Here is a 27,963-nt window from a genome sequence, read left to right on the forward strand (position 1 = left end):
GAGGCTGCAGAAGATTGTGTCGGCCACGATCTTGAGCAGCACAGGGGCACCACAGGGGACAGTCCTGGCTCCCTTCCGGTTCACACTCTACACCTCTGACTTCAGCTTCTGCTCACTGTCCTGCCACCTCCAGAAGTTCTCGGACGACTCTGTCATAGTGGGTTGGATCAACGGGGGCCAGGAGGCTGAGTACAGGAGTGTGGTGGACATGTTTGTGGACTGGTTTGGACTAAACCCCCTGATACTCAATGTAACGAAGACGGAGTAGTTGGTGGTAGACTTTAGGAAACAGAGGACCGGTCCAAACCCCATCTCCATCAATGGTACAGATGTGGAGATTGCAGAAGCGTACAATTACCTGGGCGTCTATATAAACAATAAACTAGACTGGACGAAAAATACAGATGCCATACAGTGGAAAGGTCAGAGCCGCTTGTTCTTTCTCAGGAGACTCAGGTCTTATTATCTGCAGAGCCATGCCGCAGATGTTTTGTCATACGGTGGTGTCAAGTGTCATCCTCTACACTGTAGTATGCAGGGGTAGTAGGCTGTATAAGCTGTATAAGCCGGCTCCATCCTGGGGAGTTGAATTGGACTCATTAGTGGAGGTGTCTGAGAGGAGGATGCTGAAGAAGCCATACTGAAGTCCTACCAGAGCACTTTCAGCCATAGACTGAGACCACCGAGGAACATGACAGAATGCCACAGAAGGTCTTTCCTATCTGTGGCCATCAAAATTTATAACTCCTCCCCTTTCAGCAAGAAGGAAACCAGACAGCAATAACATCAATATTATGTTTCAAGTGAATGGATATAATGTTGAAGCCTTCCAGCAAAAAAAATTCCTTCGGGATTATTCTATTCTATTCTATTTTCAACACCTGAGCCGACACTGGCAGGTTTTAATTCTTCCACCATACAAATGCAACATGACTTGCAGGACCCACTCGTTTGGATATTCATAAAAGGCTTTTTTTATGAATATCCCAACAGAGTGTCCTATTGTTAGTGGAATTAAGATTCCCCTAAGCTTTTACTTTTTCACAGAGCTATTTAGCTGACTGGTGTCACATGGGATAACCTGTGACATGTGGCCTTTGATTTTTCCTTCCTGTAAAGTCTATAAACCTGCACTGATTAATCTACACTCAGCTGAAGTCTGTCGATCTAATGCTGATGTACCAGGTCCAGGTAGATCCATCCACCATGTATTGATGTGTTTTCTCTGCGTCCTGCAGGGGGCTGCGCCTCATTGACACCGAGGAGTTCCGCAACAGAGGCGAGTATATGGTGTTGTCTGCCTTCCAGCAGATCATCTCCAGGCAGGTAGAACACGCCCGAGGACTTCTGTTCAACAGGTGAGCTTCTGTTTTCACATCCTCTGATTGCAGTGTTATTCATTTATTCTATATATCACACTTATCCTGCTCATGGGGTCTCGGCTCGGGGTAGCCAATCCAGGTTTTAGATGTGATAGAGGCAGGTTTTAACCTGAACTTGTCACCTGTCAATTGCAGACACAGAGACATCCCACCATTCACCCTCTCATTCACACCTAAGGGCAGTTTAGAGCCTTAAATGAACCTACTGACAGTTTTTGCACTATGGGAGGAAAATGGAGAACATGGAGAGAACCCAGGCCGGAGAACTTGGAGAACTCAGTCAGAATGGAAGGAGAACGTTCTTGCTCTGAGGTGTCTGTGCATAAAATATTTAGCTCTGTCTCATTTTTTAACCCCAGATGGATTCCGGAGGTACATAACATAATTTACCGTAGCAGCAGGCGGAAGCTGGTGCCACCGTCACGCAACATAGCCAAGCTGCAATCATTCTTCAACTTTGCCGCAGCACTGATGTCGACCCAGCTGCAGAGCCTGGTCCTCGACTCGATGCAGGACTACACCCGCCTGATGTCCCCACAGCAGGTAAAAGGAAATGAAAAAATCCAAGACATTTGAGTGAGGGCTGATAAAAGTCACCCCAGTGGAAAGATTTTCTCTTATCTCCCATTTCTTGGATCGGACCTGCTCTCCTCGGTGTCAGACACCCACCATTGGATCTTACGGGCACCCGGGCTTCGTCCTGCATCTGGTCCTGGGGGACAGAGAGATCAAGTTTGAGCCCGACTTCAAGCTGTACGAGGAGACTCTTCTTAATGTCTACGAGCTCATGCTCAGGTCTGTCAGCATGGTGCCTCGAGTGGAAACCAAACTCTATTCAGAATTGGTAAGGCAAAAAAGTGTTTGTGTTTATTCAGTGTTTATTGCTTCTAGTAGGCTCACTGAAAGGAACATTGCGACCTTCCAGGATGTTCCGCCGAGGTGTGAGATCGCCAGTTAGCTTAGCACAATGACAACTTACCGAAGGTTTTCTCAGTCATCAAATACTCCTTCCAACAACTCTACTTATAGAAATATTTTGTGGTTGTCAATTTGCCATTTTGTGAACCATAATGTCATTTATCTTGTGTTATCCATAGTAAAACGTGATTCTGGCTGTAGTTTAATATAACATAACTTTAATAGAACAAAACTTCCACCAAAGACTGCTACACTAACAGCCAAAATAGAACTACCCGTCTTCCCTCCTATGACATCATGACATCATCTCCTCGTACAACATATCTGCTTCCAGAATAAGAGCTGTTAATCTATGGGTAGACTGCCACTGATTCTACAAACCTCACAGGATTATTCTGCCTCTATAACTGGGACGTTTGGGACTGTCTGAAGCTGAGCAAGTAAAGCAACATGTAACTTGGATCCTTATATAATAATAACAACTGACAGCAACCTCAACTGTTTTCCTTTCACTGTCTCCGTCTTTATCTCTAACTGAAACATGAACAAGATTTTCATTGTTTTTAACATTTCGCTTTCAAGATGTGTCTCACTCACGAGTCCAACGTAGTTGGTCTCACTATTGCTTTCCCTAACCTGGTGCTAGGAGTGGATGGTGGTTCTGGGGTGGTCTGCTGTGGTGGCTCTGCATGGCTTCTTCCGGAGACACACCCCAGGCTTTGCGGTACCTTGTCATGCCCCTCCGGCAATGAATCGATGGGGATGAGATGAGTGTCTTTTCCCGACTGTTCTGTTGGGTCTCTCCACGATATAAAAATATATTTATACCTTACTCCCCACACCCTACTCCACGTATATCATAGAATAGGATGACTGTCGACCACAACACCTGCGGCACCTTGAGCTGCCATCCATACTTCTTTCCCCGGAGTAAGCTTATCAAGACTCTGCCTGGTGACGGAGGTTGTAGTTTTGCACATCACTCATCCTCTTCCCCTGTTTCTTGTGAACAACTACCTCGCTGTCAGGCTGTCAGTTACGCTGGATTACACCTGTTTTGTAGTGGGGATGCGCTATACACCAGCAGCGCAAGGTACAGTATAGGTCAGCTGCTTTCTTTCAGAGAAGCCTTCACACTCAGCTTCCCCATTACCCTGGGGATATCTTTGGCTTCTTGTGACATGCCTGAAGCTGCAGGACAATGAAAATGCACTGGCTTGGTCAGCGCCCCAGAGTCAACCAGTTCTTCTTGGACAGGAGGTCAAGCAAGGTTTTGTCTGTACTCATCTCAAGCTTTTCAGTCCAGTGACATCTGTCTGCTCTTTCATCCCTTTCACCGCCTAAGTCTTGTTTGGGTCAGGGCTAATGCCACTGGTAGAGAATACGTAACCAAGGAAGGTCACCTCCTTCTTTGATAGGAAGTAGGTCGCATTTCTGAATTTGGCTTTTTGATCTTCCCCAGCTCAGCATGGAGGCGAATGTCGTCCTCCTCTTGTGTACAGCCACTCACCAGCACATTGTCAATGTGGCACATGATGCTACTAAGTCCTTCCGTGACCTCTGTCACCATCCGGTTTTGAGAGTGCTTGGGGGCAGAGTTGATACCGAAAAGGCAGGCAGTTGAAATAATATCGGCCAAAGGGTGTTATGAATGTGGTAAACTTTGCTGAGTCTTTCGTCAGAGGGATTTTTCAGAATCCCATGTTCACGTCTCGCTTGCTGAACATGCTGGCTCAGACCAGCATCACTATTGATTCCTCCACCAAGGCAAGTATTTAATAGGAATTGGCATCATTATCTTAGTTGTATTTCAAACAGGTTCTTTTTATTCTTTGAGGAATATCGTTTTTTCCCATTTCAAAAACTACAATGTCTTGAAATTGATTGATGTCCAAACAACAACACTCCTATCATTAGCTTATTACTGTCCCTTGTGGCAAATTTGAATATGAAATAAGTTTGTATCGATAAGAAGATTCACTATTGGGACTTTTTATTTCCCATAGTCACAGGATTTGATGCATAAAATTTAACAGCTATTGCTGCTCCTTGCATCAATTGTCTAATATTACCCAAGAAAGTAGAATCTCCTTGCTTAGTTTTTACTTCCTTGGTGTTCCCCCAGCCCACGACACAGTCTGGAAGCATGCTGAAACCCATCGTCCTGCCAGAGATCCTTGAATCCCATCAGGAGACACTTCGGAGGGTGATCAGGTCTGAGTGTGTGACAGCCAGAGAGTACACACATAAGTATGACAAATACATCCCGCTGGTGTCCAGGCAGGCGGAGGAGAATGTGGAGAAGTTCCTTGGTGAGCAGCACACCTTCCAGGACTATGTGGAAGAGGTGTTGCAGTACCAGGAGCTGATTGAGCAGATCCAGTATGGAAGCCAGGTACCTGATCCACAGGGCATACCTGAAGTCATGATCTAGCAATGACAGATTGATGTAGATCTATGAAAATATAAATATAAAATATTATGTTTGGACAATGTTGGCGATCAGCAGAGTATCGGCTGGGAACGAAGATGCAAAAGATAGCTGATTGAGTCTTGTACACACAATGTAAAATGTTTGTGAGTAAAGTTGTGATTGTAGATTCAGCACGTGTATCCAACGCTCTGGAATGCAGGTGTCCTGTCTCGGCATGTTCGAGGTTCAGTCTCATCAGTTCGTCCACTCTCTGACCCGAAGAGCTAAGCAGCTCCAGCAACAGCTCACAACCCGGATGTTACTGGACCATCATGAGGCCAGCAGGAGGTTGGCCACTTCACTCCCCCTGATTTTCCTTGAGGGCGCCATCTTTTTCGAAATGCATCTAATGTTTTTTTTTTTTTTTTGTACATGAGGATATTTAACAGAAACTTCTGCTGTTATGCCTCACAATTCAGATGAAATGACAAAAGAAACACACACTCCTTGGATTTTGCCTTGGAACCTACATCAGTCTGAACTTCTTCCTCAGGTCTCTGAATTTACACTCTTCCTCACATAGGCTTTGCGATGAATTTGAGGTGATTGCAAAGAAGGCTTTGAGCACACCTGCTGACACACAGCGCCTAATGGAACTGAAGGTACTGAGCCCAGGTTCTTGTCTCTCACACACACACTCAAATACGCACACTAGCATTGTGCATTCCAACTAAATGAAAAACTGATGAGCGGAGATTAATGAACTGTTTATATTGTCAACCAGTTTGGTTTATTTATATCAAGTGTTACCATCTAACTCATTCATTCATTCACTACCTGTGAACCAGTTGCCAGTGGATCAGAGAGCCACATATAGAGAAATAAAAGCATATGAGCTTGGATCTGTCCAAGGTTTCTTCCTAATAACCACTAAGTTTACAAAGTACTCACTCAGAGGGGGAATTACATAAAAATTGTTACCAGGCAACTGTGTTTTGATTTTGTTTGATAATAAAAAACGATCACGACTTGACTTTTGTCATTGGTAATTTTTTTTTTGTTTTTGTTTTTTCCCATCTGTTGACTGTAGCTTGGCTGTTCTCTCAGAGTCAAGGAAATGTTAAGTCGCCCTGTTAGCCAACACTGGTTATCCTCGTTTCCTCTCTTCTGCCGCAGGCCTTCATGAACGAAATGAGGAACGTGGAGATTCCCCTGCTGGAGCAGAGGCTGGCCGACTCCAACTCACAGCTGGCTTTCCTGATGGACTATGTCTCTCTCCAGTCATCCGACATGGAGCTCACGAAGGAGACGGTCCGGTGGCTCGGTCGAATCCCCTCCATCTTCAAGAAGCACGAGGAGATCATTGCTGAAAAGACAGAGCAATTTCAAAGTAGACTGAAGGTTTGTACTTTTCTTTGTGCTCCAATAGCTTATGCTAAGCTATCACCTGGATTCAGTGTGTTCTTTCACGTGAAATTGCACCTACTCCAACCAAATGTGATGCCCCATTGATTCTAGCTGTGTCGTGAGCGCTTTGAGGAGGAACTGGAGAGCTACAGCTTGCAGGTGCAGGAGTTCACCAACTTTGGTGATTTGGAAGATCTCAGCAAGTACTTGAAGAAAGCTCAGGCCCTCAATGCCAAACTGGAGTCAGCCAAGGAAAAGGTGATTTGGGATATGCAGAATTAATTATAGGACAATGAGGTTGAAACTACCAGAAAAGAAGTCAGTATCAGAAGATAAGTAACAAGTCTTTCTTCTTCCCCCTTTCCAAACACGGATGGCACAGTGGTTAGTGATTAGGCTTCACAGCAAGAAGGTCCCTTTTTCAATTCCGACAGGCGTTCTCCGATTATCTCCCACAGTCCAAATACATGCAGTAGGGTTGGAGACACTTAATTACTTAGACATTTGAACAAGAGAGTGAACGGTTGTGTGTCTCCATTTGTGGCCCTGCAATCGACTGGCAACCGGTCCACAGCATACCCCTATCTCAGGCCCCGTGATAGGCACCATAATCCTCAGTGTAGGCTAAGCAGTATAGATAAGGAATGAATAAATCCTGCCAGATAAAAGACAATTTGTAGTGTTGAGTTTCATCCCAAATGAGGACCTACACTATCAACCATACTGTGTGTTGTTGTGCCTAATTTAAGATTATGCAGTTATATTGTTACCAATAGAGGGTAGTATTACACTGTCAAAAAGCCTCACATGGGCACCAAAGAGTGATTTTTGTCAGCTGACTGACTTGCCTACACTACAACCGCACTATTAATTCATTTATTTTTCTTATTCTTTTCTTTCTCCTCTCCCACGTTTTGCTGTCGCACAGATAACTGATTTGAATCTAGAGGAGGAAGCTTATGGCTGGTCCGTGTCCCAGCACCCGCTACGTCGAAAGACCCAGGAGCAGCTCACCCCCTTCCTGCACCTCTATGAGACCGGCAGTGAGTTCCTCAGCCAACATCAGCAGTGGCTTCATGGGCCAATACTGCAAGTAAACCCAGACAAGGTAACAGTATTCAGGAATTACTGAAGTAAATCTACAGGGTACTGCTGTTAATCTCAGCAACTTCATCCTTGTAGGTGGAGGAGGATATTGGCAACTACCGGCGTACGCTTTACAAGCTGGAGATGGGATTCAGCGAGGAGCCCAACGCCCAGAGATTAGCCGCTTCCATCAAGGTCAAAGTAGAGGATTTCAAGGAGCACCTGCCTATGGTGCAGGTAAGAACCCTACCAGAATGATCTATGGGTTGTTCCATTCAGTCGGCCTGTCCTCCAAGCATTGTTCCTGTGTTATTATTTGGTTGAATATTGCTCAGGGCACATCCTAATTCAAACTGAAAACTCTTTTCAAATTCTGCTTTCTTTTTACTGTCTCGACAGGTGCTTTGCAACCCGGGCTTGCGCGAGCGCCACTGGCAGGCCATGGCACTGGCTGTGGGTGCCTCCCTGCAGATGCCTGACAACCAGGCCCGCATGTCTCACTTCCTCTCCATGCACCTTGAGCAGCACCTCACCGCCCTGGAAGGCATCAGTGAGGCAGCCAGCAAGGAGTACTCCCTGGAGAAGGCCTTGGAGAGAATGTCCAGCGAGTGGGGCCAGATGGAGTTCAACCTTGTACCCTACAGGGAGACGGGCACCTACATTCTGTCTGCTGTGGATGATGTACAGACACTGCTGGATGATCACCTCGTGAAGACACAGACCATGAAGGGTTCACCCTTCAGCATGCCCTTCGAGGTGGAGCTCAGGTAGGAGGTCACATCTGAGGGGAGTGTTTTATTATTGCAACTGTTTAGTCTTCCGGTTTCTTCCTGATGATGCAGCTGCCACTCACAGAAATTCAAATTCTGTAATCTAGTGAGTGGGAGGGCAAGTTGCTTCTCCTCCAGGAGATCCTGGACGAGTGGCTGAAGGTGCAGTCCACCTGGCTTTACCTAGAGCCCATTTTCAGCTCCCCTGACATCACCACTCAGATGCCCCAGGAGGGCCGCCACTTCTCAACCGTGGATAAAACCTGGAGGGAAACCATGAAGCAAGTCTCTCTGGCAAGGATTTTGTTTCTGTTTCTTTCTTCATTTCCTTTTATTTGTTTAATGGATTCTTTCTACTTTTGAAGTTTTTTTTTATCTTTAGACAAATTCTGTTTTTTTAAGGAATCATTTTGGTTTTACCATTTTTTACAGGGACTTATTCGCCTTTAATGCTGGCCCTGCCTCTGTTATTTTGAAAAGTTGATATGCGATAGATTAAATACAATACTCGATGGGACAGTGAATGCTGAGTAGTACAATGTATTCAATATGTATATAAAGGCGGTGTCAAACATCTCCAAATGCTGTAAAAAATCCTGGTTGAAGTTTATGGAATATCCTGCCTCTGTGTACTGCAGGACAAGCAGGCACTGGCAGTAATAATCATCAACGGGATGCTGGGGAGCCTGAGAACGTCCAACGATCTCCTGGACACAATCCTCAAGGGTCTGAACACCTACCTGGAGAAGAAGCGCCTCTATTTTCCCCGTTTCTTCTTCCTCTCTAATGAGGAACTGCTAGAAATCCTGTCTGAAACCACAGACCCCACAAGGTGAAGTGCCGACGAACAGCAAGAAAAATCACCAGATACATACTGATCAGTTCCTAGGTTTACTATTACAGTTAGCTGCGGATAGATAGAGCTGTGGTGACGAGTGTGTTTCCTTTCCTTCAGAGTGCAGCGTCACCTGAAGAAGTGCTTCGAGGGCATTGCAAGCGTGGAGTTCACTGATGCTCTGAATATCACACACATGAAGAGCAGCGACGGGGAAACAGTTCCTCTGCTGGAGGCGATTTCCACCTCTAAAGCAGGGGGTGCCGTAGAGAAGTGGCTCCTGGACCTGGAGAAGGGGATGGTCGCCTCCCTGCACCAGGCAAAGCTCTATACCAAATTACATTTTTGAAGATTCCATTAAGCATGTTTGCTAATATCTAAACCACCTCATCCTCCATTGGTCCCTCATAGGTTATCGGGGAAGCAATAAAAGCGTATCCCAGGGATCAGAGGACCAACTGGGTGTTGGTTTGGCCTGGTCAGACCATATTGTGCGTCTCACAGGTCTACTGGACAAAAGATATTCACGAGGCCATCGGTTCCGGACAGAAGGCAAGCTAATGTTTACTGTATTTGCTTATTTACACATGACTTTGGAAGTGGGATGTGGGGGGCAGCGTCTGAAGCAGAGAGGCCCAGATTTCACTCTCCCTGGCCACTTGGTCCAGCTCTTTTCCAAGGAATTCCCAGGATACCCAAGACACATGGTCTCTCCAGCATGTCCTAGGTCTTCCTTGAGGTCTCCTCCCGGCTGGACATGCCCGGAACATTTCATTAGGGAGGCGTTCAGGAGACATCCTGACCAGATGCTTGAGCCACCTCATCTGGCTCTTCTCAAGGCGGAGAAGTGACTCTACTCTTGAGTCCTTCCCGGATGGCCAAACAGAGTCTGCATCATTGCTGACACCATACGATCCATCTGTCGATCCCCTGCTCCATCCTTCCCTCACTCGTTAACAAGACCCCGAGATTCTTGAACTTCTCCGTTTGGTATGGGACCTCTTCCCTGACCCAAAGAGGTCACCCCACCTTTTTTTGGCTAAGAATCATGGTCTCAGGCTTGGAGGTGCTGGTTATAATTCCAGCTACTTTGCACTAGGCTGCAAACCACTGGGCAAGAGCTGGAAATTACGGACTGAAACTGAAAACAAGTCCATCTAACAACCAACCACGCGGACAAAGCTCCAACCCCAGCCATACAGGGACAGAATGGCCCATATTATGGGATTCTGTACCCTATGTTGCTGAAGCAGCAAGAGGAATTCCTGCAGGACATGGTCAAATGCCTTCTTACGGTCCACAAAACACATGTAGAGTGGTTGGGCAAAATCCCATGCACCCTCGAGGACCCTTTTGAGGGTGGTCTTCTGTTCCATGACCAGGAAGAAAACCACACTGCTCCTCCTGAAACCGAGATTCAATAGCCCAGCGGACCCTCATCTCCAACATGTAGTTGGAGCATATTCTCCAATCCCCTTTTTTAAAAAAGGGGATCACCAACCCTGGTTGCCAATCCAAGGGCACTGCCCCAATGCTACAACATCCAGAGGCTTGAGGAACCCAAGGCGGACTTCATTTATCCCCAGGACCCCACCACCATGGAGCATTTTGTCTACCTTGACAAATTTGGCCCCAAGAAATAGATGGGCCAAAAGTCCCCAGACTCTGCTTCCTTAAATGAAAGGAATGTCGTCGGGATTGAGGAGGTCTTGAAGGTGTTCCTTCCACTGATCCACAATGTCTCGGCTCAAGGCCAGCAGCGCACCGTCCCCAATATGCACGGTGTACTGCTTCTTGATCCTAAGCCACTGATGCTAGCCTTGAGTCTCCTCAAAGCCCTCTGAAAGTTGTTCTCCATGGCCTCCCAAAACCCCTCCCACGTCTGAGTTACTGCTTCGGCGACCACCAAAGCCGCATGCTGCTTGGCCTGCTGGTACCTTTCAGCTGCTTCCGGAGCCCCAGGGGCCATAAAGGCCAGAAAGGACTCCTTCCATTTCTTTTAATCATCAATTGAGGGTCTTGTGCTTTGTCTGGTCCCTCGCTTGGGACCTTTTTGCCTTGGATGACTCTTCCAGGGGCATACAGCCGCCAACAACCTAGCTCCTAGGATCCCTGGTATGCGCAAAACTGTCCATCATAATAAGGTGGAAGCTTTGCAGGTCTACTTCAGAAATACAGAATATCACAGCATCTCTTATAACGTGCGTGGACATCTGCACACTCTATGTGTGTATGCAATACATTTTGGGTCATGCAGTTCTCTGTGAAAGTCCTGAAAGCGTATCATGAACTCCCGTGCTTCTGTGTAATTACTGCCATGCCTCCCCCAGGCCCTGGAGGCCTACATGGAGCAAAACAACAGACAGATCCAGCAAGTGGTGGAGCTGGTGCGAGGGAAGCTGTCCACGCAGAACCGGGTGACCCTCGAAGCCCTCGTGGTACTGGACGTCCATGCCAGGGATGTACTGTCTGTGCTAGTCTACAAGAAGATCCACAGCGAAAACGATTTTGAGTGGCTCAGCCAGCTGCGATACTACTGGGTGGTAGGTTGAAGGCTGGGTCAGGGCAGGATTCTTTTCCAGTCACAAAATGTCAAAACATCTTCCGAACTGTGTAGGAAGAACAGCTCCAGACCAGGATGATCAACGCAGGTTTATCATACGGCTACGAGTATTTGGGTAACACCCCTCGCCTGGTCATCACACCACTCACTGACCGCTGCTACCGGTAAACATCCGCAAGTTTTTCTGTCTTAATGTCATTTTTGCTAATGATGAGGTCATTTGTTGCTTATTTTCAATTTCTTGCTTGTTTTCAGGATTTTTTTTACAGAAACTTAGGTACTTACATCATACAAGTAACTTTATGCATAATGTCAGCTATGTGTTGCTCTTTTATATCATTTTCTTGCCGTTTTAAGTGGAACATTCTTCAGGTTTTGAATACAATTAATTGAGTCAGCTGAGATAAGCTATACCCAAAACTGAAGAATTGCAAAGACAAAAAGGAGAGATTCTTGACTGTGTCTTCCTCTTCCTTCAGTACTTTGTTCGGGGCCCTTCATCTTCACCTTGGAGGAGCCCCCGAGGGCCCAGCTGGCACAGGGAAAACTGAAACCACCAAAGACTTGGCCAAAGCTGTGGCCAAGCAGTGTGTGGTCTTCAATTGCTCTGATGGCCTGGACTATATCGCCTTGGGAAAGTTCTTTAAAGTCAGTAAAAGTTTTGGGGCGCCTCACTACAAGAATGTCACTGGCTCGATTCTTACTATCTCTTCTCTGTGTGGGTTCTTCCCCTAATATGTCTGGGTTCTATTCATTTCACTGACAACTCTAAATTGTCTAAGAGAGAATGAGGGAATGAATTGCTGATTGTTTCTATAAGTGTCCCATTTGATTTCTGTTGAACCAAGGAAAAGAACAGTAGAGAGACAATGCACGTGTGTGTGTGTGTGTGTGAATGGGCATGTCCTCAGGGCCTGTTGTCATGTGGAGCATGGGCCTGTTTTGATGAATTCAACAGAATAGACCTGGAGGTTCTGTCCGTCGTTGCTCAACAGATTCTCACCATACAGAGAGGTTTGAAATTTCTTCCTGGAAAACCTGGCATGTGGATGGAGCTGCAGCTGTTTTTGCATGCAAGTAACTGACTTTGTGTCCAGGAATTGCAGCCCACAGCAAGAGGCTAACGTTTGAAGGGACAGATCTGAAATTGGACCCATCCTGCGCCGTCTTCATCACCATGAATCCCGGATATGCTGGACGTTCAGAGCTGCCAGACAACCTCAAGGTGTCTTTTTAAAAAAATCCTCTATAAGTAGTTTGAAAAACACTCACTTATCTGCTTCAATTTTTGCCAGGCTCTGTTCAGGACAGTGGCAATGATGGTGCCAGACTACGCCATGATCGCAGAGATCGTGCTCTACTCCTGCGGCTTCATCACTGCCAGGCCACTCTCTGTGAAAATAGTGGCCACCTACCGTCTTTGCTCAGAGCAGCTCTCCTCGCAGCATCATTACGACTACGGGATGAGGGCCGTCAAGTCCGTTCTGACTGCCGCTGGGAACCTCAAGGTACCGCGCTCATTTTTCATCCGTTATCCGTACTGCTTATCTTGCACATTGTGCCACAGGGAGTCACTTGTCAATCACAGAGTCAGTTGTCAATTACAAGTGCCACATACTAATGGAAAATTTTGTCTTCAATCAACCAATGGGGGGGAGACAAAGGGAAAGGGAACCTATATAGGTATGGGAGACCATGTAAACTCAGAAGACACACCGATTTGAAACAGGAACCTCTCTGCTGTGACAGTGTGTCCCACTGCACCACCTTCCCAACAATGCCTGTGTTATTATATATTAGGAGGTTTTATATGTTCGTTTTTTTTCATTCTTAGAGCACCAAAACTGTTGCTGTTGATTTAGATCTCAATGAATTATTTCAAAAAATGAGTAAGAAATTATAAAAAAAATATGTAAGAAATTATCTCAGAGTCTGTAAGCAATTTCTGTAGAAATTTCATTTTGATGAGGTAATGTTCAATGTCATCAGGCTTGGATTTAAGTATTCAATCTACATTGGATGAAAACAGAAACTGAAATGTTTGGCTTTGATCCAGTAAAAATCCCAACATCGTCACTTTTTCACCTTGTGAGCTACTTTTCAAATGACCATTTAAAAATGATCTACTTACACTAAAAATGCTGAATGTATATTTATTCATGTATCTACTGTGTATACTTAACACAATATGTTTGTGCACCTTGCATAACTGCGTGAACTCTTATGGCACACTGCAACACAGTACATTTTTGGTCGTTACCTTACTCTGATGATTTGCACTGCACGGAGTCAGCCAGAGTGGCATGGTCAGGACATTAGCTGCTGGTAGTCAGTCACAAGGTTTTGAAATCAACCCCAAAAATGACTGCTTTTTGGACAACTGTGATTTTAGTTCCCTCGCCTTTCTCCTCTTCAGCTCGCTTCTCAGAGTGAATTTCGTATCGTAGCTTTTATGAACAGTCTAAAAGTGCCCCTCCATATTTCTCTCTTTGGAAGAGCAATGTGAGATTGATAGTTCAAGCAAATGCACTTTGAATATGACATTGAGGAAAAAAAAAGTCTTCCTCCTATTCTGTATGGAAGTGGCAGGTTTTCAGTTTCTAACTTTATCTGGCTCTTTTACTTTTTTATCCATTGAGTAAAAATAATTTTAAGGGCTAACTTGCTGGTTAGTTCACTGGAACTTGCAGTTGCTTGCGTGTGGTTGACCTCACATGCGGAGTGACTTGTGGTGTGTCTGTAAAAACAAGATCTCAGACTGGCTGACCTGTACATTGATTTGTATGCAATCTACCAACATGACCTTCACAAGTGACTGGTCAATTGTGATTGACATATTAGGCACCCATGCTCTTATGGGACAGCAAGTTTTGTATTTACCAATCAGCTCTTGCCTTTTGTTTATCCTCATATTTTCCTTTTCCTGTTTCCTCCTGCTACTTCATTGGATGGATCTTTCGCAGCTTCGTTTTCCAGAAGAGAATGAGGACACCCTATTGCTGAGATCTATCATTGACATCAACCTGCCCAAGTTCCTGGCCCAGGATCTGAAGCTGTTTGAGGTGTGGCTGATTGGAGCACCACCCACCATGACTAACACTTTACATTACTTTACAGTAATGGCAAAAACCTGTTTCGATTTTTATCACGTGTAATCAAACCTGATTTTTCACATCCCACACAGACCTCCAACTTAAGTATTTTTCCATCTCAGGGCATCATCTCTGACCTCTTCCCGGGCGTGGGGCTCCCGAGGCGAGACTACAACGTACTGCTGGAGGCCATCAAGGAAAACTGCCAACGCATGAACCTGCAAGCCACCGATTTCTTTGTGGAGAAAATCCTGCAGATCTACGAAATGATGATCGTGAGACATGGCTTTATGCTTGTTGGCGAACCATGCGGGGGAAAGACCAGTGCATACCGTGTGCTCGCCGCCGCCCTCCTCCATGTCTCTGAGAGGGTACGACTACCTGCATCCTAACCACTACTATTATTGTTGGTCCTCTCCCTTCTTCATTGTCTAAACTGGTTATCTCAACCAGGGTGTGATGGATGAAAACCCGGTACAGGTCACAGTCATCAACCCAAAGTCCATCACTATGGGGCAGTTGTATGGCCAGTTCGACGCTGTCACTCACGAATGGTCTGACGGTATTCTCGCTGTCAGCTACAGGTCCTACGCAGCCTCCCAGGTGAAGTCTCATGTCATTTCTCTACAACAGGAAATGAAACTGGAAACAGAACAGGATAAACATAGTCCTTCAGAGACAAAACTGATTTTGGAATAATATTTTTCTGATTTATTGGTACATTTAGTATTTTTTAGGTAATTGTTTTTTGGCTTTCTAGAATTTCTTGATCTTTTTGGGCATTTCCTCGCATTTACAGAAGTGTCTTGCTTACTTTAATGTTATCTTTTGGTTATCTGTTGGTAATTTCTCTGTAAACTCTTGATGGATTTTGGAAATATGCTGATTCTGACTCTGAAATATGCTGATATGTTTGTATTTTTAAGGGATTTTTGAGGGGACAAATTGCTAATTTATAGGTTGTGTTTTCCCATCAATTTAACAATAAAGAAAATACAGGATCAAACCGACATTTTGCCACTCGTCCCATTTCTGGTGTCTCGCAGAGCCCCGACAGGAAGTGGCTGATCTTTGACGGCCCGGTGGATGCTGTGTGGATTGAAAACATGAACACAGTCCTGGATGATAACAAGAAGCTGTGTCTGATGAGCGGTGAGATCATCCAGATGTCACCTCAGATGAGCCTCATCTTTGAACCAATGGATCTGGAAGTGGCATCACCAGCCACAGTGAGAGGAACCTCCTTCCATTAATTTCACCTGATTTGGGGGAAATTTCTTCTTTGTTTTTTACTGATTTTTCAGAAATGTTTGGAAAAAAAAACTCACTTACAGTTCTATATGTTACTCATTTATTTTACAGTATTCTGGATTGATTGGAATGTGTGTTAGATAACTTTTGAGGAAGCTATGCCAATAGTACTATTGAGGAGCATTCATTGTGCTAAGCTAATTAGCATGTGGCAGGTCTCTTGGATGCTCTAAAAGGTGGCTTTTTCTTTCATGATCAGCGATGATTCTTTGTTTTACATCAGGTGTCCCGGTGTGGAATGATCTATTTGGAGCCACACATGCTGGGCTGGCGGCCCCTCATGTTATCTTGGATCAGCACACTGCCAGCCTCAATCAGTTCAGCCCACAGGGACCTCATTGCAGGCCTCTTTGATTGTATTCTGCCTGTCTGCCTGCAGCTGATCCGCAAAGCAGCCAAGGTATCATAACATTCATTATCCATCAGTTCTACACCAGCTTTTGAAATTAGCATCTTGTCTGCAGAATCTTTCTGGTGTTTTAAGATGATTACATTTACCTTACGTATATTACTTTTGACTTAATATGCAATATCAGAATATTTATATTTCTGTGTTATTATATTCATATATGGCTTCATAAATAGCTTTTGATCCACTCAACTACTGCTTTGTGAAATAATACTTTCAGGAGCTTTCACCAACCTCTGATGCTAATCTGGCAAAGTCTCTGATGAATCTAATGGACTGCATGATGGACGAATTTCACGATGAGACACTGATGAAGAGCATGCAAGAAAAAGACATTTGTTCCTGGTTGGAGGTCCATGTTATTTCCCATTCCAGTTATTAGCATTGTGTTTAATAATATTGTGACTGAATAGACAATATAAAGGAATATTATTTACATTCATAAGGTGGTTGCTGCACCAGAATAGTAGCCATTTTGGATTATGGGTGAGCAGGACCCGCTGTAAGGTCACTACCTTTAAAACATGGATTGATAGTACAATCGTTGCGTTTTCAGCCCAACTTGTCACCAATTCAAAACAGTCGTTTTAAAAAAAAAATTTAAGTGGAAATTCCACAAGTTATTTACCAGGTATTCACCTTTGAAAACCTGTAAGACCATAACCAAGAAAATGATCAACAAATGAACTTCACAATAACTTGAAACACCCACTCACACAAGGCGCCTTTCTTAACACTCAGGCCTTATAATAAGTGTGTTTGTGTGTGTGTGTGTGTGTGTGTGTGTGTGTGTGTGTGTGTGTGTGCGCGCGCGTGTGTGTGTGTGTGTGTGTGTGTGTGTGTGTGTGTGTGTCTGTATAGATAGATAGATAGATAGATGGATGGATGGATGGATGGATGGATGGATGGATGGATGGATGGATGGATAGATAGATAGATAGATAGATAGATAGATAGATAGATAGAGAGAGAGAGAGAGAGAGAGAGAGAGAGAGAGAGAGAGAGAGAGAGAGAGAGAGAGAGAGAGACAGACAGACAGACAGACAGACAGACAGACAGACAGACAGACAGACAGACAGACAGATAGATAGATAGATAGATAGATAGACAGATAGATAGATAGATAGATGAGAGCAACATTATTAATCCCGAAGGAAAATGTTGTGCCAGGGTTTCAAGTCAAAAACATAACAGTAATAGATAATAGTAGAAAGGAGGAAGTAATGACAGTGTCAAACAGACATTGAGTCTGAAGCTGGCAATTGAAGGTGTGATGCTCGATGTTGTTGGTGGCTATAAACCACAAATGGGATGTGAGTTAGAGGAGAAGAAAAAATTTTGGAGTCAGTTAGATAAAGGTATGTAGAATATCTGCAGAGGTTAAAGAGTAATAATTGGTGCAGACTTTAATGGACATGTTTGTGCAGGCAATAGAGGTGATGAAGAAGTGATGGGCAGGTTTGGCATCCAGGATAGGAACATATACACTATATGGCCAAAAGTATTTGCTCACCTGCCTTGACTCGCGTATGAACGTAAGTGACATCCCATTCCTAATCCTTGGGGTTCAATATGACATTGGTCCACCTCTTGCACCTAGAACAGCTACAACCCTTCTGGGAAGGCTCTCCACATGGTTCAGGAGTGTGTTAATGGGAATTTTTGAACATTCTTTCGAAGCGCATTTATCAGGTCACACACTGATGTTGGACCAGGAGGCCTGGCTCTCTGTTTCCGCTCTAATTCTCCCAAAGGTGTTCTCTCGCGTTGAGGTCAGGACTCAATGCAGGTCAGTCAAATTCATCCACATCAGAATCTGTCATCTATGTCTTTATGGAGCTTGCTTTGCACACTGGTCCACAGTCATGTTGGAAAAGGAAGGGACCAGCTCCAAACTGTTTGGAGTTTTGTCCTGTTTGTCCAAAATGTCTTGGTAGGCTCAAGCTTATAGAGCGTCTTTCACTGGAACTAAAGGGCCGAGCCCAGCTCCTAAGAAACAACACCACCACCAAACTTCACACTTGGTACAATGCAGTCAGACGAGTTCCGTTCTCCTGGCAACCGCCAAACTCAGAGTCGTCCATCAGATTGCCAGATGGAGAAGCGCGATTATTCACTCCTGAGAACACATCTCCACTGCTCTAGAGTTTAGTGGCGGCAAGCTTTACACCAATGCATCCAACACTTTGCATTTCATTACATTACATTACAGTCATTTGGCAGACACTTTTATCCAAAGCGATGCGTGACTTGGATGTAGTTGCTCGGCCATGAAAACTATGAAGTTTCTATAAAACATTCTATAAAGCTCTCTGCACACTGTTCTTGAGATAATCTGAAGGCCACCTGAAGTTTTGAAGTCTGTAGCGATTGACTCTGCAGAAAGTTGGCGACCTCTTCGCACTATTGGCCTCAGCATCCGCTGACCCCGCTCCATCAGTTTACCTGGCCTTGAGTTGCTGAAAGTAGTGAAAAGAGGACATGAAGTTAGTTGGTGTGAGAGAAGAGAATACCTTTTTTCAAAGGTCAAGACCTACCTGCTGGACCAGTATTGATATTATGCTTTCACATCATTAAATACTGGCTAGACTTTACTGGTACTTCAATTTCAAAAGCTGAAGCACACTTTTCCACCACTTAGTGCAAAAGAAACCACAGAGTGTGAACTGCACTCTGAACACCCAGTGTGTTTTGGCCGCTACAGAGACATTGACATCACCTTCCTGTTTTGCATAGGGCATCTTCGTCTTCTCTCTGGTGTGGTCTGTGGGCGCTGGCTGTGATGATTCGGACCGAGTCAGGTTCGATGCCCTGGTGAGGGAGCTGCTGAGTGGGCCCAGTGCCGTACAAGACCAGTTTACATTGGCCCTGCCTACCAAGGGGTCGCTGTACCAGTACCGCTTTGTCAAAGAGGTCAGTAGCCCAAGGTTTCCGTCTTAAAAACCCGAATGAATCTGTTTAAAAAAATCAGGATATTTCTTGAGCCGTGTTACAAATCTGGGCTGAATTACTGTATTATCAGTTGTACTTTTTCCTTCAGGCTTCGAGCACAGGTCTGTTTGAGGTACTTTGTCAGTCTGTTAAATCTTGTTATATCCTAATGTAGATTTTTTTTTTTTCGTATCAGAAGTCATCCAGGATCTTTTTTGAATGATAGGACAATTTAACAGTCATAAAAAACACGGAAATATCCTGGAAAGGCTAGAATTTTCTATAAAATTATTTCCCCTGCCTCTGCTTCTTTCTGCCTAGTGAGTAAATCCAAACAGGTTAAAAGTTATGTGCACTGACCAAGACAAGGGCCCGACAGGTCAATTAAGAAAAAAAAAACAACATGAGACATAAATATAAAAAATGATTTGGCAACCAATGTATGCTCACCAGTAAAATAATGCAAGATGTTTGCATAAAGCCATAGACTGCACATAATTCATTTCAAGAAAGATATGGGAACACTGAACTGATATGGCCTGATTATCATTATCAGATTGTCAGGGAAAAGGCAGCTTGTGAATTTGCAACATATTGCCAAGAATCGGCAAATACCGGATAAAAGTACCGCAAAAGCTTACAGATTTTGAGAAATTACAAAAAATCAGCATGAAATGATCTGCTGCTCTGCAACTTAATAAATAAATTAGACATTTAGAACATTATATATACATACATATATATATATACATATACACACACACACACATATATATATGTGTGTGTGTGTGTGTGTGTGTGTGTGTGTGTGTGTGTATATATATGTATATATATATATATCATACTACAAAATCAGTATCTTTTTTAAGGTTATTCTAGACGAGACCATGGCATTTTACGGCCTGCGGGCCACATCCGGCCTGTTTTGCTTTTTTATCCGGTCCGCCAAATTATTTTCTTTGAATATTTTCAATCAATATTAAATTTAGAAACTCCTTATTTTTTCCTATTGTTTGATTTTGTATAGATAATTTCATATAAAGTAATGCTCATACATTTATAAGATCATTAATTACTTTAAAGTTGAAATAAAATGCCAAAAAATGTGAATATTTAAATCCCAATGTTCATTTGGTTCAATTTACATGATACCTAGTTTGGACGCGCATGAAAATTGAATAAGAAATGCGGCCCGCCAGCCAAATAAATTGCCCACCCCCTTTTCTAGACCAGTTAAAATGTTTTCATTGGCGGCAGAAATTTTTTTTGAGTTTAATGTTTGTAAAAGCTTGGCTTCCACTCACCTAGTAGGACAGACTTACAAATATTTGATTCCACATGTATTTATTTTATTCAAATTAATGTTGATGAGGTTATTAATCCATGATGGAATGTCGTTGATTTTTTTTTGTACATTATAATTGTGTCACTCATCAGTTAGTAATCCTAAAACCCTCAGGGGCGTGGCCGGTGGGAACTATGGACAGATGAGCTGACCGCAGCTCACCCCATATCCAAGGACGCGCAGCTCAATGAGATCATGGTGCCAACTGAAAACACAATACGCTATATGGCCCTGATGGAGCTCATGGTCACCCACGAGAAGCCCACCATGTTCATCGGCCCCACCGGCACGGGCAAAAGCCTCTGCATTACTGTAAGCCATCTGCTGTCAGAGAGATTTTAATTGTGATGATAAAATGGGCTTACATCTTCCATACGATCCACCCAGGACTTCCTATTAAATCGGCTGCAGAAGGACACGTACAACCCATTGTTTATCAACTTTTCGGCACAGACTTCAGCTGCTCAGACTCAAAACATTATTATGTCAAAGCTGGACAAGCGGCGCAAAGGAGTCTTCGGCCCTCCACTGGGGAAGAAAATGGTACGCCCTTTTCATTGACCAAAAACATGTAGTAGTTCAATTGGAAACCCTAAATTACCCAGACATGTAAATGAGAGCGTGACTGGTTGGATGTTTGTATATATGGCCCTGTGATTGACTAGCGACCGTGTTCAGATGAACCATGCATTGCATCCAATTGCAGCGAACCTGAGGATAAACTAGGATCAACTATATAAATAATGACTGAATGAATTAATGAGATGAACCTCAAAAAAATGTAATACATTTTCTGTACTGGAGAAATGTCAATAAAATGAATATTGCATAAAATGGTAATTTGAAACCCCACACAAAACATTCTTTTCAGCTTAGCTGAGAAAGTGATGTGATGTAACAAAGATCATCGTCTTTGCAGTAACAGTCTAAATAATTAAGCTAGATATTTGTTCCCAATGGTGAAGCCCTGGTTTCCATTACATCTTCTTTCATTAGGATCATAGTCCCAGCTTGGTTGTCTTGTGACCTCCATCTAATCTCTGCCTCAAAAGACACCTTCAATAAACTGTTCCTTACGTTCTGTTGATGCATGTCAGGTTGTCTTTGAATAATTTAAAACAAAATACCTGTGCGTATACACAATCGTTTTCATTAATGAAGTTGAGCACAGAAAAATTGAATCTCTCAAGTCATGTCATGGCAGGTGGTGTTTGTAGACGATGTGAACATGCCGGCAAGAGAAGTGTACGGTGCTCAACCCCCTGTGGAGCTGCTGCGCCAGTGGCTGGACCACTGGACCTGGTACGACATGAAGGACTGCTCTGTGATCAAATTGGTGGATGTGCAGATCATGTGTGCCATGGGACCACCCGGTAATCACAATTTTTTTTTTTCTAACTGATGAAATGTGTCAGCCCTAAATCAAGAAGACAAAGGGTGTATTTTTGTTGACATGTTTTTGTCTTAAGTAACAGCCAGTGGTGTTATATCCAAAAAGCTCCTCCCTTTTGTGATTGCCTTATTCCCCAGGTGGAGGGCGAAACCCCGTCACACCTCGCTTCCTGCGCCACTTCAACATCATAACCATTAACAATTTTGATGAGAAGACAATGCACACCATATTTTCCAGAATCATAGATTGGCACTTATTCATACGGTAACTACCTATTATGTGTAACTGCATCAAAGTGCTCTTTTCCAAGCCCACAATGATCACAAATCTTTAATTCAATGGAAGTTATTTTTTTGGTCTTGAAACACCGGGTCTGCAGTGAGACAGATTCAGATTCTAAATGTACTGTATATGGCAGCAAGCATTGCAATATTTCTATAATATGTAAGGGTAGGAGGATAAATATCTGTTTCAATAATTATAAGAAATTCATTTTTTCTTTTTCACGTAACACAGCCATAGGATATTGGGAAGTAAAAGGCCTTGCCAAATGCTGAATAAATGCCATCTTTTCCACATGTTTGTGGAAATTTTCAGTTTACAAATCCCCAACTTCGCACTAAATGCTTGTAACATGTGATGCTACGTGTTAGTGTGCTTTGTTAACATTCAAACATTATACCCACAGGTTTTCTTTCCCAAAGACATTTGAAGCCCTGACCTCTCAGCTTGTTAGCAGCAGTGTGTCGGTGTATCAAGAAGCCACCAAGAACCTGCTGCCAACGCCTGCAAAGTCCCATTATCTGTTCAGTCTCCGAGATGTAACCCGGGTCGTGCAGGGGATCTGCCTGTCACGTCCTGAAACGACAAATGACCCATCTGTCATAAAGCGTCTCTGGGTGCATGAGGTATTACTTATTGGTCAGGAAATAAAAGTGCATCATTTGGGAAAAATATTTCTACCATTATTTTCAGAAACTATTTCTGCATATCTGTAATTAACTCATTTTGAGGAAAATATTTACTGATTATTCTTGCTGATGTAGGGTATCACTAATTTTCACGGTGTTCCTTAGGCTTCTCAGGGCTATATTTTGCTGATCTTTATTTGTGTGTTTGAATCCTCAGGTCTTAAGGGTGTTCTATGACCGGCTGGTCTGTGACACAGATCGGTCCTGGCTCATCGGCCATTTGCAGGTGGTCTGTCAGAGTCACATGATGGCAGACTTTCATCAGCTCTTCCAGTATCTAGACCAGGACCAAGATGGAGAAGTCACTGAGAATGACCTGCACAGCCTCCTGTTCTGTGACTTCCACAAGCCCAAGGGGGTGGACTGCAGCTACTCAGAGGCAAAAGACCTCAATGGGCTCCGTCAAGTTGTGGAGTCGCACCTGCACCAGTTCAATAACATGAGCAAAGCACCCATGAATTTGGTGCTTTTCCGTTTTGCCATTGAGCACATCTGCCGCATTTCCCGCATCCTCAAGCAGCCAAGTGGACACGCCCTACTGGTAGGCGTTGGCGGGAGCGGACGCCAGTCTCTCACCAGACTGGCTGCCCACATTGCAGAGGCGGAGCTTTTCCAGGTGGAGATCTCCCAAACCTCTGGGACTCATGAATGGCGCGATGACCTGAAGCAAATCATGAGGAAGGCCACGCAGGGTGAATCACATGGGGTTTTCCTCTTCACAGACAGGAAAATCAAAACGGAGTCATTCCTGGAAGACATTGGGAACCTGCTCAACACTGGAGAGGTGAAAGAGGGAAACTTACCACTAACTGTGTAGTAACCCATCAACTCATCAGGCTTTAAATATTCCTTATGTTGCCACATGTCACACAATTTGAAGTGTTTTCATTAATGGTCATGCAGTGTGTGTGTGTGTGTGTGTGTGTGTACGTTTGTGTATGTTTGTGTATGTCTTTGTCAAAAAAAAAAAAAACTCACTAACCCAAGCTTACTGTTCTGTATATTTCCTGTGCATCGCGTATTTGCAAGTGTATTGTAAGTAGCTTTGGATAAAAGCGTCTGCCAAATGCAATGTAATGTAATGTAATGGTCATGATTTTGCATTAATTCTGACTAGATGGGCCAAAAAAGTCACCTCTCTATGCATAATTTGACCTTTAACTTTAAAGGTCAAGCCACAGCAGCGGTATCCGCTCAGTAAAAAAGCTTCTGTTTTATGTCTGCTTTTTTCGAGGTTCCCAACCTGTTTGCAATGGACGAGAGGCAGGAAATTTGTGAACAAATGCGTGTGCTGGATGGACAGCGTGACCGTGACAAGCAGACAGACGGTAGCCCTTTGGCCCTTTTCAACATGTTTGTGGAGCGCTGCCGTGCCCAGCTGCACATAGTTTTGGCCATGAGCCCCATTGGAGATGCTTTTAGAAGCCGATTGAGACGTTTCCCTGCCCTCATCAACTGTTGCACCATCAACTGGTTCCAGGTCTCTGGAAGGATATTATTTGTATATGTGTGTGTGTGTGTGTTTGTGTGTGTGTGTGAGAGAGGGAGAGAGATCTCTTCTTGTTGTGGCAAATGGACTTGAATTTCTTCATTTGAAGATGTTTCACCCCTCATCCGAGAGGCTTCTTTAGTTTTAATGACCTGTTGGTAGTTTCCAAATATAACTACCAGGGTTTTGGGCGGGGTCAAGGTTCTGAAGTGGTGGCTCTTCTGCGTTGGGCCATCCATTTGTGCAGAGGTTGTTAGGTCTCTCCAATGTAGAAGTCATCACAATCCTCAGTGCTAGCGACAGCATATACCACATTCTCTATCTCATCGAGAGATATCTCATACCTTATGCCCGGTGTTTTGACCTTGGGGTGTAACAGTTTTTGTCTCAGGGTGTTGTGGAGTTTAAAATGTACTGGTATATGTTTATATGTTATGTTTATGTATTTGCTGAACACCCTTCGGAGTTTCTCTTAAACACAAGCAACATATGGCGGACGGGGCCTCAGACACAACCTTTCACAAACGTATAATGCCCTACTGAAATCAATACGCAGTTCATGTGATCCAACAGGTTTCACTCCTTTGTTTAGCTTTACCTTTTCACATTCCAATCCAGGTAATCTCAGAAAAGTTGCTAATTTGTCCTAATAAATGACACCACATTAGCATAACAACTCCCTCTGACCTAACCTCTGTTACATGACAAGCCACTATAACCTTGACCCGCCCAACACCGTGGTAGTTATATTAGGAAACTACCAACAGGTCATAAGCACTGAAGAAGCTTCTTGGGTGAGGGGTGAAATGTCATCAAATTAGGAAATTCAAGTTTAGTTGCCAAAAAAAGAAGATTTTGACAAGAATTCACCATGACCTGGATGACAGAACCTCTACAGACTTGGGGGTGTGTGTGTGTGTGTGTGTCTGTGTTTGCTGAGAGTGGATTATTTTCATTGTCCATTTTAGCATCTTGTGGATGTTCATTGGCATCTATTAGCTTTTGGTTCTTACCTCAGTAATAACTAAGTACCAATCATTTCAATCTCACACACAGAGTTATGTGAATAGTGGCATCCAAGTCCAAGGTTACTGGCCTGAGCATTAAATTAGAAAAAAGTATAGAAACAAGCGAGTATTTTATGTGCAGTTGGAGCTCAGTGGTCAAGGTCAAGCATTTGAGGGTTGTTGCTGATGCTGTGTCAGGAGCAAAGTGTTCAAACCATAAAATGTATAGTGAGCCGTTATCATCAAACTACCTTTGCCATATTTATTTATGTTTGAGCTGTGTTACAGATTTTGTTTCTTGTCAGACCTGGCCAGAGGATGCCCTGCAGGCAGTGGCCAGCCGCTTCCTCCAGGACGTGGACATGACAGAGGAAAACCGCCACGCCTGCATCGACATGTGCAAGAGTTTCCACACTTCAACCATTGAGCTGTCAGCGCATTTTATGACTGAGCTGCAGCGCCACAACTACGTCACCCCGACCTCATACCTGGAACTCATCTCCACCTTCAAAGCTTTGCTGAAGACAAAAAGAGCGTGAGTTCACTTTGTGATACAGTCTTGGATGAATACATTTCTACTTCTCTGACAGCAGTAATTAGACCTAAAGAACTCTCACAATAGAGTTTATAGAGGTGATTTTTATGTGCTTCGTCCAGCAAAGTAATGGAGATGAAACATCGTTATGAGGTGGGCCTGGAGAAGCTTCAGTCCGCAGCAGACCAGGTGGCCACCATGCAAGCTGAGTTGGAGGCTCTACGGCCTCAGCTGGTCGTGGCCAGTAAGGAGGTGGAGGAGATGATGGTGGTGATCGAGCATGAATCGAAGGAGGTGGAAGAGACCGAAAAGGTGGTGAAAATGGACGAGTGTGTGGCCAACCAACAAGCCATGGCAGCCAAGGCCATCAAGGATGAATGTGATGCTGACCTGGGTGAAGCTGTGCCGATCTTTGAGTCAGCTTTGGCTGCGCTCAATACTCTCACGACTCAGGTAATTTTTGTAAACAACAATCCTAAGTAAAGAAAAGTAATTCAATAATCATCCAGTTCACATGAATGTGGTGATTTTTCATTAAAAACTAGTAAATAGGATACTGAAAAGCATGAATGACTTAATACATATTGATCAATTTCAGAAAAATAGGGCATGTTGATTTTTGTGATATTCTTTTTTTTTGTCCATATGTCACTTAGGCCAACATTAAAAGAGCATGAAAGATGGCAGACGTGAGGAAGTAGTTGTTTTGTTTTTTTCTCTTCAGGATATCACTGTAGTGAAGTCAATGAAAAACCCACCTCCGGCGGTCAAACTGGTGATGGAGGCCATCTGCATTCTCAAAGGCATCAAGCCAGACCGCGTGCCTGACCCCTCTGGATCTGGCAAAAAAGTGGAGGACTTTTGGGGCCCAGCCAAAAAGCTTCTGGGAGACATCCGGTTTCTGCAGAACCTGCATGAGTATGACAGGGACAACATTCCACCAAACCTCATGGCCATCATCCGCAACAAGTATATCACCAACCCAGACTTTGTACCAGAGAAGATTCGAACTGCGTCCACTGCAGCCGAGGGAATGTGCAAATGGGTGTGTGCCATGGACAAGTATGACAAGTAAGTAATGTATTGATCTTTCCCTGATGTCAACCCTCACACTGCTGTGTAAAAAAACTGAAGACCAGGTTTGGCCTTGGTGTGGCTCTGGGCCATTTACAGTGAAGAGTCTGCTCAAAAAATACCTTGAGTCATTCAATGAGGCGCTACGCCCGCCCAACTACTCACATGCCTTGAGTTTTCAGCTACCGAATGTTTTGCGTGTCTTGCCCGACTTATCTTTTTCTAAGGATATCTCTCTGGAAATACTGGAATCAGCAGCTCTTCTCATCTGTCAAACTTGTTTCCTTTCTGGTTGTTTTCAATTATATTTCTTTATACCCTATCATGCCTCCCACCTGACTGCTGGGTTTCCGTGGGTTTAAGCCCTTTTGAACCAATCAGTTGCTTTCATTATTTACAGAGGAGCTCTTCTGCAAATCTAAAAACTATGGTAGCTTAATAAAGTTTGGAGTGTTGGAATGGCAGAGAAGTATGTTAAACTGGTGCATGGTGTGGCAGAGAAGTATGTTAAACTGGTGCAGGACATGTATGCTAGCTGTGAGACATTGGTACGGTGCGCTGTAGGGGTAACAGAGAAGTTCAAGGTGGAGATGGGATCAGCTCTGAGCCCCTTCTTGTTCGCAATGGTGATGGACAGACTGACAGAAATCCCCATGGACCATGATGTTTGCGGATGACATTGTGATCTGTAGTGAGAGCAGACAACAGGTAGAGGAAAATCTAGAGAGGTGGAGGTATGCTCTGGAAAGGAGAGGAATGAGAGTTAGTCGCTGCAAGACAGAATATATGTGTGTAAATGAGAGGAACTCAGGTGGAAACGGTGAGGCTACAGTGAGTGGATATCAAGAATCTGGAGGATTTCAGGTACTTGGTTCCAGAGCAATGGAGAGTGTGGGAAAGAGGTGAAGAGACGGGTCCAAGCAGGTTGGAATGGATGGAGAAAAGTGTCGGGGGTACTAAGTGATCGAAGACTATCGGCCAGATTGAAAGGAAAGGTGTACAAGACAGTGGTGAGACCAGCGATGCTGTATG

At 44.0% G+C, this 27,963-nt stretch overlaps 1 protein-coding gene across 1 annotated transcript in view; it reads left to right on the top strand.

The window, feature by feature from the left end:
* Positions 1–27,963, top strand: part of LOC147227971 (dynein axonemal heavy chain 7-like) — a 44,470-nt gene that overhangs the window by 3,366 nt on the left and 13,141 nt on the right. The window contains exons 5-42 of the mRNA XM_086158159.1: positions 1,239–1,358; positions 1,742–1,925; positions 2,044–2,241; positions 4,438–4,695; positions 4,934–5,061; positions 5,297–5,375; positions 5,890–6,114; positions 6,232–6,378; positions 7,049–7,228; positions 7,303–7,443; positions 7,606–7,973; positions 8,084–8,270; positions 8,615–8,808; positions 8,932–9,130; positions 9,223–9,363; positions 11,142–11,354; positions 11,429–11,538; positions 11,854–12,022; positions 12,286–12,388; positions 12,472–12,599; positions 12,670–12,882; positions 14,338–14,436; positions 14,589–14,837; positions 14,920–15,069; positions 15,513–15,695; positions 16,001–16,177; positions 16,407–16,538; positions 18,923–19,099; positions 20,577–20,774; positions 20,850–21,005; positions 21,667–21,835; positions 21,993–22,119; positions 22,544–22,763; positions 22,984–23,610; positions 24,061–24,306; positions 25,628–25,857; positions 25,980–26,310; positions 26,582–26,928. Of these exons, the coding sequence (XP_086014285.1) occupies positions 1,239–1,358; positions 1,742–1,925; positions 2,044–2,241; positions 4,438–4,695; positions 4,934–5,061; positions 5,297–5,375; positions 5,890–6,114; positions 6,232–6,378; positions 7,049–7,228; positions 7,303–7,443; positions 7,606–7,973; positions 8,084–8,270; positions 8,615–8,808; positions 8,932–9,130; positions 9,223–9,363; positions 11,142–11,354; positions 11,429–11,538; positions 11,854–12,022; positions 12,286–12,388; positions 12,472–12,599; positions 12,670–12,882; positions 14,338–14,436; positions 14,589–14,837; positions 14,920–15,069; positions 15,513–15,695; positions 16,001–16,177; positions 16,407–16,538; positions 18,923–19,099; positions 20,577–20,774; positions 20,850–21,005; positions 21,667–21,835; positions 21,993–22,119; positions 22,544–22,763; positions 22,984–23,610; positions 24,061–24,306; positions 25,628–25,857; positions 25,980–26,310; positions 26,582–26,928 (7,503 nt within the window). The remainder of the gene's footprint in view (positions 1–1,238; positions 1,359–1,741; positions 1,926–2,043; positions 2,242–4,437; positions 4,696–4,933; positions 5,062–5,296; positions 5,376–5,889; positions 6,115–6,231; positions 6,379–7,048; positions 7,229–7,302; positions 7,444–7,605; positions 7,974–8,083; positions 8,271–8,614; positions 8,809–8,931; positions 9,131–9,222; positions 9,364–11,141; positions 11,355–11,428; positions 11,539–11,853; positions 12,023–12,285; positions 12,389–12,471; positions 12,600–12,669; positions 12,883–14,337; positions 14,437–14,588; positions 14,838–14,919; positions 15,070–15,512; positions 15,696–16,000; positions 16,178–16,406; positions 16,539–18,922; positions 19,100–20,576; positions 20,775–20,849; positions 21,006–21,666; positions 21,836–21,992; positions 22,120–22,543; positions 22,764–22,983; positions 23,611–24,060; positions 24,307–25,627; positions 25,858–25,979; positions 26,311–26,581; positions 26,929–27,963) is intronic.

Source organism: Fistularia commersonii, chromosome 13 (genome assembly GCF_037954325.1).
Source record: "Fistularia commersonii isolate RoL2024-O1a breed Wild chromosome 13, RoL_Fcom_v1.0, whole genome shotgun sequence".
NCBI lineage: Eukaryota > Metazoa > Chordata > Actinopteri > Syngnathiformes > Fistulariidae > Fistularia > Fistularia commersonii.